The sequence below is a fragment of the Aquarana catesbeiana genome, linkage group LG13 (assembly GCF_042186555.1).
Source record: "Aquarana catesbeiana isolate 2022-GZ linkage group LG13, ASM4218655v1, whole genome shotgun sequence".
NCBI classification, from domain to species: domain Eukaryota; kingdom Metazoa; phylum Chordata; class Amphibia; order Anura; family Ranidae; genus Aquarana; species Aquarana catesbeiana.
Genome location: NC_133336.1, coordinates 187,415,796 through 187,434,106, shown reverse-complemented (window position 1 = coordinate 187,434,106; position 18,311 = coordinate 187,415,796). Strand labels below are relative to the sequence as shown.

The window sequence follows — 18,311 nt, the reverse complement described above, 5'->3', positions numbered from 1 at the left end:
GTGGGAACTTCTAGACCCCCCAGATCTCTCCATAAAGAGGACCTGCCATGTCCTACTACAAGGGATAGGTAAAAGGAATACAAGTGATCACATTTTTTTTTAAAAGGGAAAGTAAAAAAAGTGTGAAAAAAAAAATGCTGAGGGTAATCTCTTCCACCATGACTTATATATGGACCAAATAGAAAAACGCCACCAATAGAAAAGTGCTCATCCATACCTCCTTATTCTGCATAGTTTGGTGAAACCGCCATCTCCGCTTCAGCGCCTCTTTCTCTACACCCTTGTCCATCAAAGTATAGAGAGATTTGCGGAGCATGAGGTCTCTGTCATGAAAGCCCCACATACCTAAAACAAGAAAGGCAATCGCAGTCAGGGATTTTGTGAAATCTTTGAATTCCGATTAACAGTTCTATAAAACACACGGACTTACCAAGAGAGGCAGCATGCAGCAAGCAGTTTCCATCGCCTGTGGTTGCCAAAGGGAGGAGCCTCTGGTAAGACGGGTCTACCTGTGTCCACCAGTTGAGGCGACCTGTGAAGACAGGAAGTTCACTTTAGTTATGTTGTCTTACAGGATCTAAACTCTGGAGGCTGTACACAAGAAATATGCAGATGACACAGGACTGGTTACCAATATTTTTGGCTCCCTGCAGCTGATCTTTTCCCCATTACCGATTTACCATGCTTTGTGCACCGCACTACGTCCGTGTGGGGGCAGCCATCTTGACAGAGGAGCAGGGCTTTGCTTTCCTGTCAGAGCTGCCCCCCTAATGACCAGTGGGGGAATATATTTAGGAAAAAAACAGAGGTGCAGAAAGCACAGACTTGCAGAATGGGTGAAGTAGAAGCTTAGAGATTCTTGCACTGCAGGTCTTCAGGTACGGCTTCCTCTCCGGCAAGGAGCAGCACAATAGTGATCTTACCGAATCCGGGCTTCTCAATTTTCCCTACTATAACCAAAAGAAGATTGAACGTTTTGGCCATACATATACTTTTTAAAGCTGAACTTGATCAATAGGAATACCACCTTATAGGGAAGGTATTTGCTTGTGCCAAAACAATCTCTTTCATTTTACAGTCCTCTTTTCACACTGTTTTTGCTCCCCCCATAGAGGTCCCTTCTCTCCTGTTTTTTGTATCCTTTGGCTCTGGTATCCCTAGTAGTCTTCGAATGGAAAGCGGGCACAATTCCCACATCACCCATCTGAACCCACCCATAGCCACTAGGGCTGCACCGATGCTGGCTATTTTATTAGCGAGTAAGAGTATTGATACTTTCGGGGAAGTATTTGTCAATACCGATACTTTGCGGTGCGATTTGCCTCGGAAAAAAAAATGGCTCAAATAGTACTGCAAAGTATCACATGCAATTAGAACAGGAATGCAGTGCGGTTCCTGTCCGAATCAAATGTGATTTCCCCCACTGCTGCTCGTGTGGGTGCGTGCGTAGAAAGGGAAAAGTGCCATCTAGTGGGCAGTTTATTAAAAATGTTAGAACTCACATTCAAGTACATATCTGGCCAAATGCAAAATCTGCATAGATGTCCCGGGCCCACCAATGATAGCAAATCATGGCCACTGGAGGTGCTCACAGAGCTGGATAAGAAGTTCTGGGAACCCATAGGTATAGGGCAGAAGTAATGTCACCTTGGGGGTAGACCACCCCTACATCTCTTCCAGCCCCGTGAGCACCTCCAGCAACCATGATTTGCCATCATTGGTGGGACCGGGACACCTAAGCAGATTTTGCATTTGAACTGTACTTAATGTAAGTTCTAAAAAATTTTACGAACTAGATGCCGCTTTTCCCTTTCTACACACACACACACACACACACACACACAGAACAGTGGGGGAAAATCGCATGCAACTCGGACAGGAATTGCACCGCATTCCTGAAGAAGTCGCATGTGATTCTTTGCAGAGCGATTTGCGCCCATTCATTTTGTATGGACGCAAATTGCACCGCAAAGTATCGGTCTTTGGTATCAAGAGCATTTGAGCGAGTACCAATACTCGCGCAAATGCTTTGATATCGGCACTGATTCTGGTATCTGTGCATCCCTAATAGACATGGAATGTAATTTTCTTGGTTGTGTACGGAGGAGCACCTGGTACAAAATGTTCATCTTGGTTAAAGGACTTTTTTTTAAAAAAACATTTAATGGTCAAGAGCATCAGACACAGCCAATGTGTTTCAGAGGAAAAAAGCCTTTCCCTTCTTCAGGACTTGAGCAGTTGATGTTGACAAAATCACAACAGAATACACAAAGGGATCTGTGTTATGTCTTCATGAAGACAAAGCAACTCCCATCAGCAGCCGACAGTTCCAAGACCTGAATATGAGGGGAAGGTTGTCCCCCTGAAATGCAGTGAATGTATTTGATGCTCTTAAACATTAAATGTTTCAAAAAGTCCTTAAAGAGAAGTGCTGCCCCCCCACCAAAAAATGAAAAAAAAAAGTCAGCAGCTACAAATACTGTAGCTGCCGACTTTTAATATTAGGACACTTACCTGTCCATCGATCCCACGATGTCGGCACCCCAGCCAATTTTCCGACCGGCTCTCAGGTGCTGCCGTCGCCATTCGTGGTAAAGGGAAACCTACTGCGCATGTGCGAAGCTCGCTGCGCTTTCTAACTGGCCCGTCGGCAGATGAAGGAAAGGGACCGAGGTCGCTGCAGTGCAGTCTCTCGGAAGTGGGTGACGGGTACCTGTGCCCCCCCCCCCCCCCCAAAAGATGCCACCAGAAGAGAGGGGGGGGGTAGGGGGAGACAGGTATGTGGCGCTTCCACTTTTGGGTGGGACTCTACTGGCGAGCGCTTCCTCGGTCGCTCTCAGAGTAGGAGGACCAGAACAGGGTCCGTCCATGCTAGTCTTCAAAAATGGATTTGCTTCTTTGAAGCAAAAATCACTTGACGGTAGATCCATCAGAGGCAATTTTCACTTCTATCAGTCCAACTCTATCTCACACACACACACACACACACACACACACACACACACACACACACACACACACACACCAGCCTGAGCGCTCCTATGGAATCATGGGAAATGTTTTTTTTTTTTTTTTTTTTTCCGACCCTCGGAAACACATCGGATATGACATGTGCCATCTGCTTAGACCCCTCCCTCAGCGCCAGGGACAGTAAGTAAACTTTACTTATGAAGCCAATGACAGAAAAGCATTGTTTTTAAAAAACTTGTATGCATTTTTGCTGTGCATGGGAGCCAAGGGTCAAAAGTGGGCCATATCCTGATTGTTCTACTATAAAGCTCTAAAAGCTGCAATAGTCTAAAACAAGGGTCTCCAAACTTTCTAAACAAGTGGCCAGTTTACTGTTCTTCAAATTTTAGGGGGCTGGACTGTGGCCAGCAGAAGTAGAAAAAGTCCTGGTGACAATGGGAGTAAATAGTGTCCCATCTTTGGTATTAGGGGGGAGGAATAGTGCCCCATAACTGGAGTCAGTGGTGGGAATAATGCCTCATCCTTAGAATTAGGAGGAGGTGCCCCATCATTGGCGTCAGTGGGAGGAATAGTGCCCCATCATTGGCGTCAGTGGGAGGAATAGTGTCCCATCATTGGCGTCAGTGGGAGGAATAGTGTCCCATCATTGGCGTCAGTGGGAGGAATAGTGTCCCATCATTGGCGTCAGTGGGAGGAATAGTGTCCCATCATTGGCGTCAGTGGGAGGAATAGTGCCCCATCATTGGCGTCAGTGGGAGGAATAGTGCCCCATCATCGGCGTCAGTGGGAGGAATAGTGCCCCATCATTGGCGTCAGTGGGAGGAATAGTGTCCCATCATTGGTGTCAGTGGGAGGAATAGTGTCCCATCATTGGCGTCAGTGGGAGGAACAGTGCCCCACTGTCGGTGTCAGGAACTCTGCCCCACTGCTGCTGACAGTGTGGTGAATAAAAGCAAGCAAACAGCCTCATCTAGCCCTCGGGCCACAGTTTGGAGACCACTGGTCTAAAATACAACTTGAACTCTTCCACATCCCCCCACTTTATTCATTTATTTTTAAACAGTATGCCCAAAATTATTCCGCACTTTTTGAAACCAGCTAGGTGAAAATTATTGCAGGCCCCTTCCTACTCCATTTGGCATTCGGTGTCGTATCAATTCGAGGCGCCATCTCTAAACACCACTTGGCCCCCTGTGCAATCCATGGCAGTGAGAATGGCAGAATGTTGGCATCGAAGGTCTGAAATTCTATTGGCTATTTGAATGGAAAGAGCGAAGTGGGCGGGTGGCAATTCAATTATGGGTTATGTTGCAAAAATGCACTTACCCTTTAAATAAACTTCCTAAAATAAATTTGATCGTCAAAACAAAAATCAGCAGAATATAAGTACAACGGGTCCATAAATATTGATTGAAAAGAGACATCCAACTCCCGGCCTAAAGTGTTTACTGGCATTTCTAGAAAAATATGTTTATTCAGCTCAGCTGAAGCAGAAGGTTAGCATTATTAAAATGTCACAGTACTTCCGACACGGCAGCTGATTTGCATTCCTGCGAGTGCTACGGCCTCCGGAACAGTTTTTTCTATTTAAAAAAAAAAAACTTTAGAGCTGCAGCCCCAACCACAAGCCAGGAGAAGATAAAAACAGCAGATATCAGGGGAAGGAATCTGCTTCACCCGGCTGGTAAGATGGCTCCTGGGGACAATACGGCCACAAAGAGCCACGGGGGGCATTTTCCCCTCCGTACATCTGCAGCCAAATGGAAGAGTTCCAGGAGAGAGAGAGAGAGGTGGATAGTAATACAGATCTGCCAGGCAGGCCGAGGCTGCAGTGCAACCCTGGGATTAACCCTTTGCCAAACTTCAACCAAACCCTTAACCCGCATATCTGAAAACATTCACAAACAGACCTAAAGTTTAAAGAAGAAGAATTCCAGGTATGGACATTTTTACATTGTTTCATTGGTCCAGCTTGGATCAATGTAACCCATACATATACCATACCTGTGGGATCCCTCTAGAACAGTGGTCTCCAAACTGTGGCCCGTTGCTTGTCTTTATCTAGCCATTGGGGCACCATTTCTACTTACACCAACAAAGTGACACCATTCCTCCAACTGACACCAACAAAGGGGCACCATTCCTCCAATTGACACCAACAAAGTGGCACCATTCCTCCAACTGACACCAACAAAGGGGCACCATTCCTCCAACTGACACCAACAAAGGGGCACCATTCCTCCAACTGACACCAACAAAGGGGCACTAGTCTTCTAATTGATCTCAACAATGGGACACCATTTCTTCCATTGAAACATGGGTACATAGCCGGCTCTTAACTTTGTATACCACGCTTTTTTATTTGTTTTGTGATCAATTTTTGTACACATTAGAAGCGATGGTTGTACTTTCATTTAAATACATTTTTTAATATTGGATTGAAATGCATTATGCGGAGGCCTTCTTTTTTTCCATCTGATCTATGCTGTTCCTCTGAAGTATTACATATACCAGGAACATCATCATTGAGGCTCGAGTGTTTATGCTACTTCCGGCCTGATGTACGTGGATTCACGCCAGTCCATTTGAAGGAGTTTGATCTGGAGAGCGACTTTGGAACATCGTCCATGCTTGTTTGACTCACCGCCCCTGACGTGTGGGGTCCACATCTTCGGGTAAGAGTACCCACCCCCTTTCCCTGGAGGCACGTTCCCGGGTGTCGTGTGTGAATATCACCTTGTTTTGCATCCATCCATTGCAGTTTCCCATGCGATTTTTCATCGTGTTATGTTCAAGAGATCGCATATGATATGATGAACTTTATTTTTATTTTAGTGACTTTTATGTTGCTATTTTGGACTTTATTCCTCACATAGATGGTACCATTTATGAAATATTTTGTGACCATCACAGGTCTTTATATTTTGGTTTGAGTATCATATTAGCTTTCACTGCCTATACACCGTTAGGATTACTCCTTGATTATATATGCAATTAGCACTGTACACATGGTTATGTCACCATTTTGAAAGTTTTTTTTAATATTATTGTTCTCCTCAGTTCACCTACTGATTGTATATGCAATTGGCACTTTTTCCTTAGCTTGTTATAGTTTGGGTCACATCCCTGGATCACATTCCAGGGTTTATATATACATTTAGCGCTGCATCTTTTCTGTTTTTTATATTGAAACGAAAGATGGGGCACTGATCCCAGAGCTTTTTTTTTTTTTTTTTTTTTTTTTTTTTTTACACACCCACTAGGCACCCCCCCCCCCAAAGCTTGAAGGACAGTAAATTGTCCCTTTGCTTAGAAAGTTTGGAGACCCCTGCTCTAGAAGCTGGAAATCACTGTAGCGGTTGGTTCCCGTGCCGAGGAACTGCCCTGCAGCATTCTGAACACAGGAGGTCAGCCGATCGGCAAGGGAGCCATTCAGAGATCACTTTGCATTTACTCAATGAATGCAATGTTCTCTGATTGGCTGAGGTAGAGGTAGTGCAATCAGGAAGAAAATGATGACAGAGACAGATTTTGTATAAAAAAAAAAAAGAAAAAAAGCCAGCACAAGGCACAAATCATAACATAATGAGGTGCAAACTAGCATATTACGATATTGCCTTGCAGAAGAAAACTTTTTTTTTTTTCACAAAACTTTACTACTGCTTTAAAGCTGAAGTTTATGTATATAGCTGCTGTTGTATATTTATATGTATAAAATACCTTTCGCTTGTTCCCCTGTCCGCTGACACACATGCACATTTTTTTTTTTAAATGAAAATGTCCAATGGTGTAATTATACCCGTTTATAGACCCCAGTGATGTCATCACTGGGTCCCTGTTGCCAGTCTATGCTGTGCGTTGAGTTCTTGTTTGGTGGGAGGAGCTGGGAATCATCATATTCCTTACCTCTCCTTGCAGCGGTGAATAAGGCGGGAGTGTAGCGGAGTCTCTGCGCTGCTCGGACGTGGCAGAGAGTGACAAGAGTGGGTGTTCCTGATGTACATACAGTCCACTAAAACTAACACCCACCTATGAAGCCGGAGACAAAAAGAGAACACTGGACAGAAGAAGAAGCATGCCCACAAACAAGATGCAACAGGAACGGATTGCCAGCGGGAAAACAGATTAAAGAGGCGGGCCCCGTTGGTGGGATGGGATGGGATGGAGCAGACAAGCTTAATGCCGTAGCAAGCCGTTCAGACTGCAGAGGCCATTAGGATTATAAAAGGAGGATATTATGGAGATGATTGTTGGCATCTGATTCACAATACAAGGTAGAGGCATGCTACATCTTGGAATTTAAAAAAAAAAAAAAAGAAGAAAAGGCTGGAGTTCTTTTACAACCTATTGAAATATTAGGTCTGCTTTCTCCTTTAAGAAATGGGCTCTTTAGCATGTAGTGAAGACCTCAGTGGGATTGAGTGATCAGTGCTGGCTTGGCTCTTCCTGACATGGCAGCTTCTTAATTGTTGTGGCAATAATGCCAACACAGTACTAGCAGCCAAACCAAATACCAAGGGGGAACCACAAGCAACTGTTTGTGTAACTGACTCCCAGTACACTGCGGATTCTGTCCCTGCAGCTCCATGAGGTTAGATAGAAATGCCGAGTGTCAGAGGGGATGTGAAACAGCGAGGGAGCCATCACATGGGCCACTTCAGACCGCATGGAACCAACAACGGCTTATGATGCAAGTTGGAAGTTAGCCAAAGGGGCTCCAGGTTGTGTCATTAAAAGAAAAAAATGATATATTGATCTCCATCTCTCTCACTCTCCATCTTCATCTCTTGCTTTCTCCATAGATTGGGGGTAGACAAACCTTTTAGACATTCTTTCCCTTTGGGCTCCTTCACATCACCAAGGCCCGAGGCATGCAAGAGTCATGTCTTTTGGAGCTGCATACAGGCAACCTATATTACGCAAGGCAGACACCGTGGCTGTACAGACTCACCATTAACAGGCATGCAGAGATGGATGTATTTTTTTTCACAATTTTTTTAGGAGCCTGTTGGGGGGCTTTTGTGAGATAACAGGGGTCTAAACAGACCTCTGATGTTTCACTTTTGAGACCGAGAAAGGAGAACTGAGGACGCAGCCCTCAATCTCCATCTCTGCAACCTCAGCTGTACAGAACAAATGGACAGGAAAAGATTTGTACAGAGCTTCCCGTTCATTCACAAACTGAAGCATAGTAAACACAGTTCACCGTGTTTCAGTTATGAATGGACAGAGTCATTGATCAGGTACAGCAGATCACTGAATATTTATTCAGACAAGGAAGGGGCAGGCAAATTAAACATTTACCGGCCCCTTCCCCTCTCTCCATCACGACAGATGGAGAGGGGAGGGGGGAACCTGGCAGAGCTGCGGGGGGCGAGAGGGAGGACAGTAGCCCGGGGGAAATTAAGAAGCTGGATAGGAGGGCAGCGGTATATAGAGGAACTGATCCCCTCCCTCTTGCAGCTGCTGAATGCCTGTGGGAGGGAGAGGAGGAAGAGGCGGCACTCTGCGGCTGTAAGAGGGTGGGGCTCAGCTCCTCTATATGCCGCCGTCCCACTTATCCAGGCTGCATGGGCCCCCTGGAGCATTGGGGCTGGGTTGCAATTGTGACCTCTTTAGGTACCCCCTGGATTATACTTATATACAGTATGTGTAATATAGATTAGCGTATAGATCTACTACTATATAGTTCGAATAAACAATAAATAACTATGGCGCAAAATTGGACACAACAGATAATAGGAACAGGATTGGTCAAAAGGTAAAACATGAAAAGTTTTGGGGGTAAATAAACCTAGTAAAAATGGCCCAAAATGCTATTTGATGATTGCAGCTCCTCAGTTCCAAAACCTTGAGTATGACCTAGTGCACAAAATTATAAAGAGAGGGCGCCACTAACCAAGTGTAGCCAATACCTGGCCGCTTCCTGGTCGAACTCTGCATGCATGACATTATTGCATGACAAACTCTGCATGCATGCCTACCCCTGAATGGATGTAGTGAGTGCATATAGGTTTTTTTAGTTTTATTCATACTAATAAATGGCTGCACTTAGGTGATTGTGTCCTCTCTTATCAGTTAGAATCTTGCTCGACACTACCTGCATGGAGTTTGCATGTAGTCACTGTACTTTTGTGAGATTCCCTGCGTACTCTGGTTGCCTCCTACACTCGGAAGACATGCTGGTAAGTTCATTGGCTCCTATCCAAATTGGCCGTAGTATGTGTGTGAGATAGGGAACTTAGATTATAAGCTCCTTTAGGGCGGGGACCGATGTGAGCGTACAATATATATAAAGTGCTGCTTAAAAAGTGCCTGCACTATAGAAATACCTGTAATAAAATTTTTTTTTTAAATTTAGATTTGTGTGTGGTGACATCACTTGACTTTGACTTTGGTGGGCTCCCACTACTCACTGGCAAACATCAAGCTTGGCTCTCTCCGAGCCATGATTCCCCCCATTAGTAAATGCTCATCCGTTTGGTCATCAAAGTGGTTTACTAAGGGGTCACCCCTTGAAACGCGTAAGCCTTCTGAAATGCAAAAAGACGCTTTCCTGCGTGATAGGACAATGGTTGGCTGATCTGGAGACAGCTGATCTTGTTCCTTGATATGCTTATTTACCTATATCGTTTGGGAGTATAATATTTGCTTTCATTCATCAATAAAATTGTGTATTTTGGTAATGCACTAGGCTGGTGCGCCCGGCTCTTTGTTTCTTTAGTGCTGGTCATCAGCACGGATCTAGTTCCATTGGGAAAGTATTGAGGCATTCAGAATAGGCAGCAAAATCGTTTCTTTGGTTGTCCATATCACACAGGCAGGACTCTTCCTATTCGCTGTCCAGTGGTGAGGGTTCCCTCAGGATCCAGAAGAGGCCCGACATCAGCAGAGGGGAGGAACTGGCGGTGTCAGGAACTATGGCAGTCCCCAGCACCAGCTAAGAACCTGGACGGGGGGAGGGGGACTCAGGTGAGTATAGCTGGCTGGCTTCACCAGGTAAGAGGGAAAAAAGCCTGCCAGAATGGGTCAGAGGCATGGTAGAAAGATCGTTTTTGCTCAGAGTGGTACTTTAAATCCAATCCAAGACAAACTTTTGCAAAGGGTCTTCAATAAAAGAATTTAGGATTTCAGAAGAAGAAGAAAAAAAAAAACAAAAAAAGAAAAAAAACGAACGTTGAACGGAGGTTTCATTAGCTCGTATGTGCCTAATGACTCCGGAGCCTGACTAATTAAAACAGTAGCAGTGGTTGCTCTGCTTTGGTTACAAAAGAAGTGACATCATCCTTCAAGAATCTGCCATCTACCCAAAAGCAGGTTGAACAACAGTGGGAGTCACTCCCTCCCGAGCGAAGGAGGATTTGTTTATCAAATGAAATATCTGAAATTCCTCTCCCACTATCAATGGCTACTTGTGGAGCACCCAATTATAAACCATTATGACTGATTTACATAGCACCATCATGTTCTGTACAAAGAGAACAGAAACAAGAGTGACTAATACTGGTATAAACACATACCAAAAACTATGTTCAGCAACAGAATGTAAAGAGCTTCTGACAAATCCTCATTAAACAATTGCCTAAAGTAGTATAAAAATGTTGATATGTTAAAGTAACACTAAACAACATCCTTAATCTCCAAACATAATCCGTACACATCCACTACTTACCACTTGCCTACCGGGCACTTTCACCCCCTTCCTGCCCAGGTCAATTTTCAGCTTTCAGCGCTCTCACACTTTGAATGACAATTACGAGGTCATGCAACACTGTACCCATATGAGATTTCACACAAATAGAGCTTTCTTTTGGTAGTATTTGATCACCACTGGGTTTATTTTTTTTTTTGGTAAATGAAAAAAAAGACTGAAAATTTTTGAAAAAAAACACACACAAAAAAAAAAGTTTGTTATAAAAAATTTTGCAAACATGGAATTTTTATCCTTCGCTGATGAGCACTAATAAGCACTGATGATGCGGCACTGGCGGGCATTGATTAGCAGCACTTGTGGGCACTGAGGGGACCGATGTCCCTGTAGCCGGTTAACGGATTTCTTCTTTTGCTGATAGCATGAGGAAAAAAAAAAAAAAAAAACAGATAACCGGCTTCTGTTTACTTTCATGATCAGCTGTCATTGGCTGACATCTGATCTTTGTAAAGGGCTGCTGTGATAGGCCCTTTACCCCAATCTGATCAGCCGGGTCCCAAGGACTCAGCGATTACAGAGCGTGTCGCTTGGGGCAAGCGCAAGCATGGGAGACTGTCCATGGACACCCTCCCGGCATTTTAAGCCCACGCTGTAGCTGTCTTTCGGCTATAGTGCAGGCAGGAAGGAGTTAAAGTGGTTGTAAACCTCAGACATGAAATATGAACAAAGCATATCCCTCTATAGCAGGGGTCTCAAATCCTGCCCAAAATATACCAACCCTTGCTTGACCCAAACACTAACCCTGGAGCTGACCTAGATATTTTTTATTATTATTATTTTATTTATTTGTTTTATTTTATTTTTTTTTTCTCCACACACTTTTTTTTATCACTACAACGAGAGAGAGAGAGAAAAAAATACAATGCATCTCTCCCCTCCATTCACAGAGAGAAACACAGGGGTGGGCTTGACAGTGAACGATTACTGTGATAGCCAATCAGAAGCTACCACAGCGATCAGGTGACCCGGAATCAGGAGTTCCAGACCCTGATCGCTAGTACGGGACCCGGGGCTCTCGGTGAGACCCCCGGTCTCTGTGCTGGAAGCATGCTGTGCGGCACGCTCTTAGCGCAGACAGGTACGCATATATGTGGCCCCACGGAAAAAAAGACCAGTCCAGTGAGGCCGCATATATGTGTTATGTTGGCCTGAAGAAGGTTAAAGCAGAGTTCCGCCAAATTTTTTATTATGTTTTTTAAAAGTCAGCAGCTACAAATGCTGTAGCTGCTGACTTTTAAAATATGAACGCCTACCTGTCCAGGGCGCCAGCGATGTCGGCACCCGAAGCTCTCGGGTGGAGGCGCCGACATCTTCGGTAAGGGAATCAGGAAGTGAAGCCTTGTGGCTTCACAGCCTGGTTCCCTACTGCGCATGCGCAACTCGCGCTGCACGGTCCCACTGGTCCCTGATGTCTTCTGGGACCTGTGTGTCTCCCAGAAGACAGCGGGGGGGACGGAGGAGGTGCCGGATATGGTAAAGATATCTGCGGATACTGAGGCTATCTATGCCCAGAAGTGGGAGCAAATACCTGTATTATACAGGTATATGCTCTCCCTTCCCCCCTGAAAGGTGCCAAATGTGACACCGGGGGCGGGGGATTCCGAAAACCAGAAGTTCCATTTTTGGATGGAAATCCGGTTTAAGGGCCCTGCAATCTATTTTTCATAAAACAGTTTCTTACTGTGTTTTTCTGCCTCATTGTTCTGTTCCTCTGTGAGCTCCCCAACCTCCCCTTTTCCCCTTCCTTGTGTTTGGAATGATCGGTGCACATTAGCCAAGATCATGTGTACTGCTTTATGTACATTACAAATCCCACAGTCCATCTCTGGTTACTATGTTCCTACATAGAGTGGGACCATGGAGAATGAACACCTAACAGGAAGTCAGAACACAGGAGCAGAAAAAAAAAAAAAGGAATTTGGCATATGGGGAAGTCTATAGTACATCATCTGTGTATTTAACAAGGAAAAACAAACTGTATTGATCCACCTGCCCTATAGATGATCAGGAAATAACTCACCGGCATGCTCCAAGGCGACCAGCATGGACTGCTCAATGAGATCCCGCTCGATGAAGCTGCGGAAGTCATCGCTGTATACCGTCAGGTCTGGCAGCTGGAAGGTGCACACCGGTGTTTCCAGTGGGTGCTCATTACTGCCGTTGCTGGAGACATGCGATCGAGCCAAGGAAACGATGGAGGAGCTGGCGTGGGAGATGCCTCGGGACAGGCGTTTCTCTGCAGGACAGAAGGGGAAAAATATGTAAAAATGACTGCAGACAGAGGAGGAAGGCAGCCGTATTATAAAGAGAGAATATTACAGTTTTTGGTACATTAAAAGTCTAAAAAAAGTTAACTGATCTTTTACATCATGTTATTACTTAAATAAAACCTTTATTCACAGACTTAAATGCGGGGTGCCTCCGTTACACAAAAGGCCAACTCAGGGCTCAGCCCCCTGACCCCCAATAACCGCTTCAGGTGTATTTTTTTTTTTTTATATACTTAAAAGGGGTTGTAAACCCTCACCATTATGCATTGTATGCATTAAAGTGAAGAACCTTTACTGCAGCAGCACCCCCGAGTCCCACTTATACTTACCTGAGCCCCGTAATACCCGCAACGTGAACGAGCACACCAGCTCTAGCCGGTGTCCTGATTGGATAAATTGATAGCAACGCTGCCATTGGCTCCCGCTGCTGTCAATCAAATCCAATGATGACAGGGGCTGGGCCGAGTCCTGCTTTCTGTGTCAACAGATGCAGCAGCAGGACACGGGAGTGCGCCCGTACGGGTGTCCTGTCAGAGCGCTTCTCCAGCGGGGCACTCAAGAAGAGGAGGAGCCAGGAGCGCCGTGGAGGGACCCCAGAAGAGGACGATCTGGGCCACTCTGTGCAAAACCAAATTCACAGTGGAGGCAAGTATGACACGTTTGTTTAAAAAAAAAAAAACTGAACCTTTACAATCACGCAAAAAATAAAAACCGCAGATGTGATCAAATACCACCATAAGAAAGCTCTATTTGTGGGGAAAAAAAGGAGAATTTTATTTGAGTACAGTATCGTACCACCACACAATTGTCAGTTGAAGTAATGCAGTGCTGCATCGCAGAAAATGGCCTGGTCATGAAGGGGGGTAAATCTTCCCGGAGATGAAGTGGTTAAAGTCCAAAATGGAAGGCATTCTTGCTACTACCGCACTGCATCATTGAGATGAGGGCAAGAGCTCTTAGTTTACACTTGCTTCAAAACAAGGCTTCGGACACGCTTTGTTAAAGCTCTCTGAACACCAGTCAAAGGTCCTGTCACTAAATAAAATGGTTAGTTTACAGTTCTGTTTACGAGGCTTCGGTGGGGCTTAAAGCTTGCTTTGCAATAGACTTCTATGGAGGCTTTGAAGAACAACTAAAGCTACATGGGGTATAATTTTTGAAGCAAAGCAAAAGCAAGGTATAAACAGGACTGTAAGCTAACCATTTTATTTAGTGAGGGGAGCTTTGACTGGCGTTCAGAGAGCTTTAACAAAGCGTGTCTGAAATCTTGTTGAAGCCGAAGAAAGTGTAAATGAGCCCTTAAAGCGGAAGTAAACCCATCCATAAAACAGTTTAATTGCCAGCATGTGCCGGAAATGTAACACTCCCATTGGTTGTGCTCTCAACCAAGCTGTCAAACCATCCATAGGATGGTACAATAACTGATCACATGTGCAGCATCATGTCAGTTGTAGATTAAAGAGGCAAAGATTGCAGCTTCCTTGGCTGAAAACGATAGGAGGGGGTTTACTTACCACTTTAAATCCCTCTGATTGCATAATACCTTTTATTGCGGCATATAAACCTGGAATGTCTCGTTATCTACCCAATGCTATACATGTTTTCAATCATAAAAGATCATTTATGGGGACTGGAATTCTTGTCATCTTTTAAATGCACTGGATTACAGCACTGGAGAAAGTTGCAGGCTTTATGTGATGGACCTTTCAACGGGACGTAAGTGTCAGAGTGCGTATAAACTGTTATTAGAGGAGCTCTATGAACTGACATTTCTTGTCCTCACCTGCTGTCAGTGGAAGGCCTGTCTGTGTATTCTATACCTTCTATTTTTAACTTACTCCAAGTTTACACAGCGCTCAAACAAACAAAGCCGTAAAATGTTTTTCACTCATGCCGTTCATTTGTAAAAGAGAACCAATCACAGCAGGGCTTATTCAGAGACTGAAATTCATTCTTAAAGGATTACAAGCTTATGAAAAATGAATACTTTGAGCTCCTGTCAAACTTGGACAAAGGGAGGGAAAGTCAGGGCCGATTCATTGCACAACGCACCAGGCTGCAGCACACACCTTTTTGTGTTCAAAGTGGTTGTAAAACTTTTTTTTCAATACAAACAACAAACATGTTCTACTTAGAGCCCTTTCACACTGCCAGTGCACAGGCGTCGGTGGTAAAGCTCTGTTCGTTTTACCGGTGCTTTACTGTCGTTTTTGCTTCGCTTTTCACCCCCACTAGTGGCCGAATAAAGGGTTAAAAACGCCCGCAAAGCGCTACGGACCATTAATTTTGATCAGCTCCTAAAGCGCCTCAAGGTACTTGCAGGACTTTTTTTTTGCGTCCTGCCAGCGCGGCGCCCCAGTGTGAAAGCACTCGGGTTTTCACATTGGGATTGCAGATGAGGCTGCTTTACAGGTGCTATTTTAAGACCTAAAGCACCTGAAAAACACCTCGAGTGTGAAAGGGGTCTTACCTGCTCTGTCAGCGCTCCAAGCCCCTCCTTTTCATCAAGTGCCCCCCCATAGAAAGCCGCTTTCCCTGGGTCCTCCCCTTTATACTCATGTAGCTGCTCAGGATTGACATATTTGCATCAGCCACCCCCTGCCATTGATTTGTACAGGCCGACTAGCATCACCTAGCAATCCCGGCAAAGAATGTCCAGACATACTGTATGCTATACAGCCATGGGCATGAAATCTTAAGGGGCACTGTGTAAGGCAGCTCATTTAAAATGAGAATGTAGTGCCTGTTGCCTAGATGCGTTGGGGTGCCTGCCCCAGGGGTTCGTAGCACAGGAGTAGGTTCCACTATAAACCCTATGGGCCAAGAAACAGAAGAGCTGTGTCCATCAAAGAACAAAGAAAAATAAATTCTAGGTAAAAAAAACAAAACAAACAATTTCACCTTGTATATCATCTTGCCGCTGCAGTGCTGGCCTCATGGGTCGGGCTGCGTCTTGGAGTTTGTAACTTCGCGGATCGTTGAAGTTTTGGGCTGGGCCGCCAGCATGTGGCTGCCGTAGCTGATCGTAGTCATTGGCTGCTGCACTGAAGTCCCATTTCTTACCTAAGATGAGAGCAAAAATGTATATCGTTAGAATCTAGGATTTTTATGTTTGCTAACTATGTCCCCTACAAACATCTGGGAAGCCATTTTGTTGGTGGGTTTATATTCTAAAACATTTGGCCCAACTATTCAAAAAAGTGCACACCTAATGTGGATTCTGTTTCAATACAAAAGGGAAAAAAGGAAAAACAAACAATTAGGTCACCACTCAGCATTCGTAGAACCTACTAGGAGGATAATACCCAACCAGTGGCCATCGGCCTCCAACACTGGAGACTGATCACCTGATCACCGATTCCACTTGGATTACGCTGGCTTTACTCTAGAACAGTGCTCTCCAAACTGTGACCCTTTGCTTGCTTTTATCCTGCCCTTGGGGCATTATTCCCCCCACTGACACCAATGATGGGGCATAGTTCCTGCCACTGACAATGGGGCACTAGCCCTCCCACCAACACCAACGATGGGGCAACATCCCTCCCACCGATACCAACCATGGGGCACCATCCCTCCCACCGATACCAACCATGGGGCACCATCCCTCCCACCGATACCAACCATGGGGCACCATCCCTCCCACCGATACCAACCATGGGGCACCATCCCTCCCACCGATACCAACCATGGGGCACCATCCCTCCCACCGATACCAACCATGGGGCACCATCCCTCCCACCGATACCAACCATGGGGCACCATCCCTCCCACCGATACCAACCATGGGGCACCATCCCTCCCACCGATACCAACCATTGGGCACCATCCCTCCCACCGATACCAACCATGGGGCACCATCCCTCCCACCGATACCAACCATGGGGCACCATCCCTCCCACTGATACCAACAATGGGGCACCATCCCTCCCACTGATACCAACAACGGGGCCCTCTTCTCTTCCCCCCCTCCCCCAATACCAATCATACCATAGAGCATTGTTTGATCCCACTGATGCCAGGACATTTTCTCCTCCCACTGGCCACAGTCAGGCCCCCCTAAAGGACATTAAACTGGCCCTTTGCTTAGAACATTTGGAGACCCCTGATCTATAAACACAACAGGAACATTTATGCACTAAGGCCCAGGTGTCAAACACAAGGCCCGTGGGCCGAATCCGGCCCTCCAGGCCACATCATGTGGCCCTCACACCTCTCCTGCAGCTGCAGGAGAGCTCCAGCCCTCCTCTGGTCCTCCTCCAGACCCCTACTTTCTGCTTTCAAGCAATGCATCCAGCCTCTTCCCAGCAGCAGCATAAGGAAAGGGGGGTGAACTGTGATGTTAGAGAGAGTAGGAGACTCAACTTCTGATGGTGGGGTGGCTCTTGACATCCAATGTAAGGGGAGGGGATGCGCTGGACATCTAATCTTACAGATACAACCGGCCCTTTTGAGGACAATCATAATGCTGACGCGGCCCGCGATGAAATTGACTTCGACACCCCTGCTCTAAGGTAACAAATAAACCTTTAATGTAATACATAATATTCCTGCCCGCAGTTCTGCTTTATAGCTAAAAGGTTTTTTAGCTGCAAACCTGCTGCATTTGCTCGGATCTATTAAAGTGGCGTCTTGTTTTTAACACAGCGATTATCCTTCAAAACCTGAACTCACATTTATATCTAAAAACGAAGGACCGGACCTATCACTTCTAGAATCCATTCCCCATGGTGTCACCGACAGCCTTGCCTTCTGTTCTGGCACTTCAGTCGCCCGTGTTTATCATCAGTAGATGAAGGAATCGCTCCATGATTAGATCTCACAGCAATGACACCGCCTGATTAATATTATCTGAAAACAAACTCATTTGCAGCTCTTGTCAGAACGGAGGAAGACGGAGCCTGTCAGTGACAACTGACTATTGTTACCTGCAGTGTTGTGCCACTCACTGCCAGACAAATAAAAGAGATCTCCAGAAAACCCATACCGTATTTAAAGTGCTTGTAAACCCTTCCATGTACCAAGTGAAGGGACTGGCCTCAGGCGATACAGATGAAACAAATCCTCCTATACAAGTTGTACCCGTTTATCTGCAGTTCTCTCTTCTCTACAGCCATTCAAAGTCCAGAATTTATAAAGCTTGTCTGTCAGAAAAAAAAAGGGGGGGCGAAGAGATGAAGTTGCACTCTGCAGAGCTCAGGAGAGCTAAGAGATTTGATTGGACAGTTGATTGGAGGGAAGAGACACCCCCCCACACCCCCCTCACACACAGCACACAGGAACAGAGCTGAGGCTGTCAATCAGCTGGAAGTCCCTCCCCTGTCACCTTTTTTCTCTTGGTGTCAGGAAAACCTGTCAGAAAT

The 18,311-nt window shown here is 45.5% G+C and overlaps 1 protein-coding gene across 2 annotated transcripts in view; it reads right to left on the bottom strand.

Annotated features, from left to right (window-relative positions):
- Positions 1-18,311, bottom strand: part of OTUD7B (OTU deubiquitinase 7B) — a 155,215-nt gene that overhangs the window by 35,289 nt on the left and 101,615 nt on the right. For both annotated transcript variants that reach the window (XR_012237055.1, XM_073609145.1), the window contains exons 2-5: positions 15,853-16,014; positions 12,702-12,917; positions 431-532; positions 218-345 (exon numbers count right to left, since the gene is read on the bottom strand). Coding sequence is in view for 1 of the 2 variants with exons in the window: in XM_073609145.1 (XP_073465246.1) it covers positions 218-345; positions 431-532; positions 12,702-12,917; positions 15,853-16,014 (608 nt within the window). In the remaining variant the exon portion in view is untranslated. The remainder of the gene's footprint in view (positions 1-217; positions 346-430; positions 533-12,701; positions 12,918-15,852; positions 16,015-18,311) is intronic.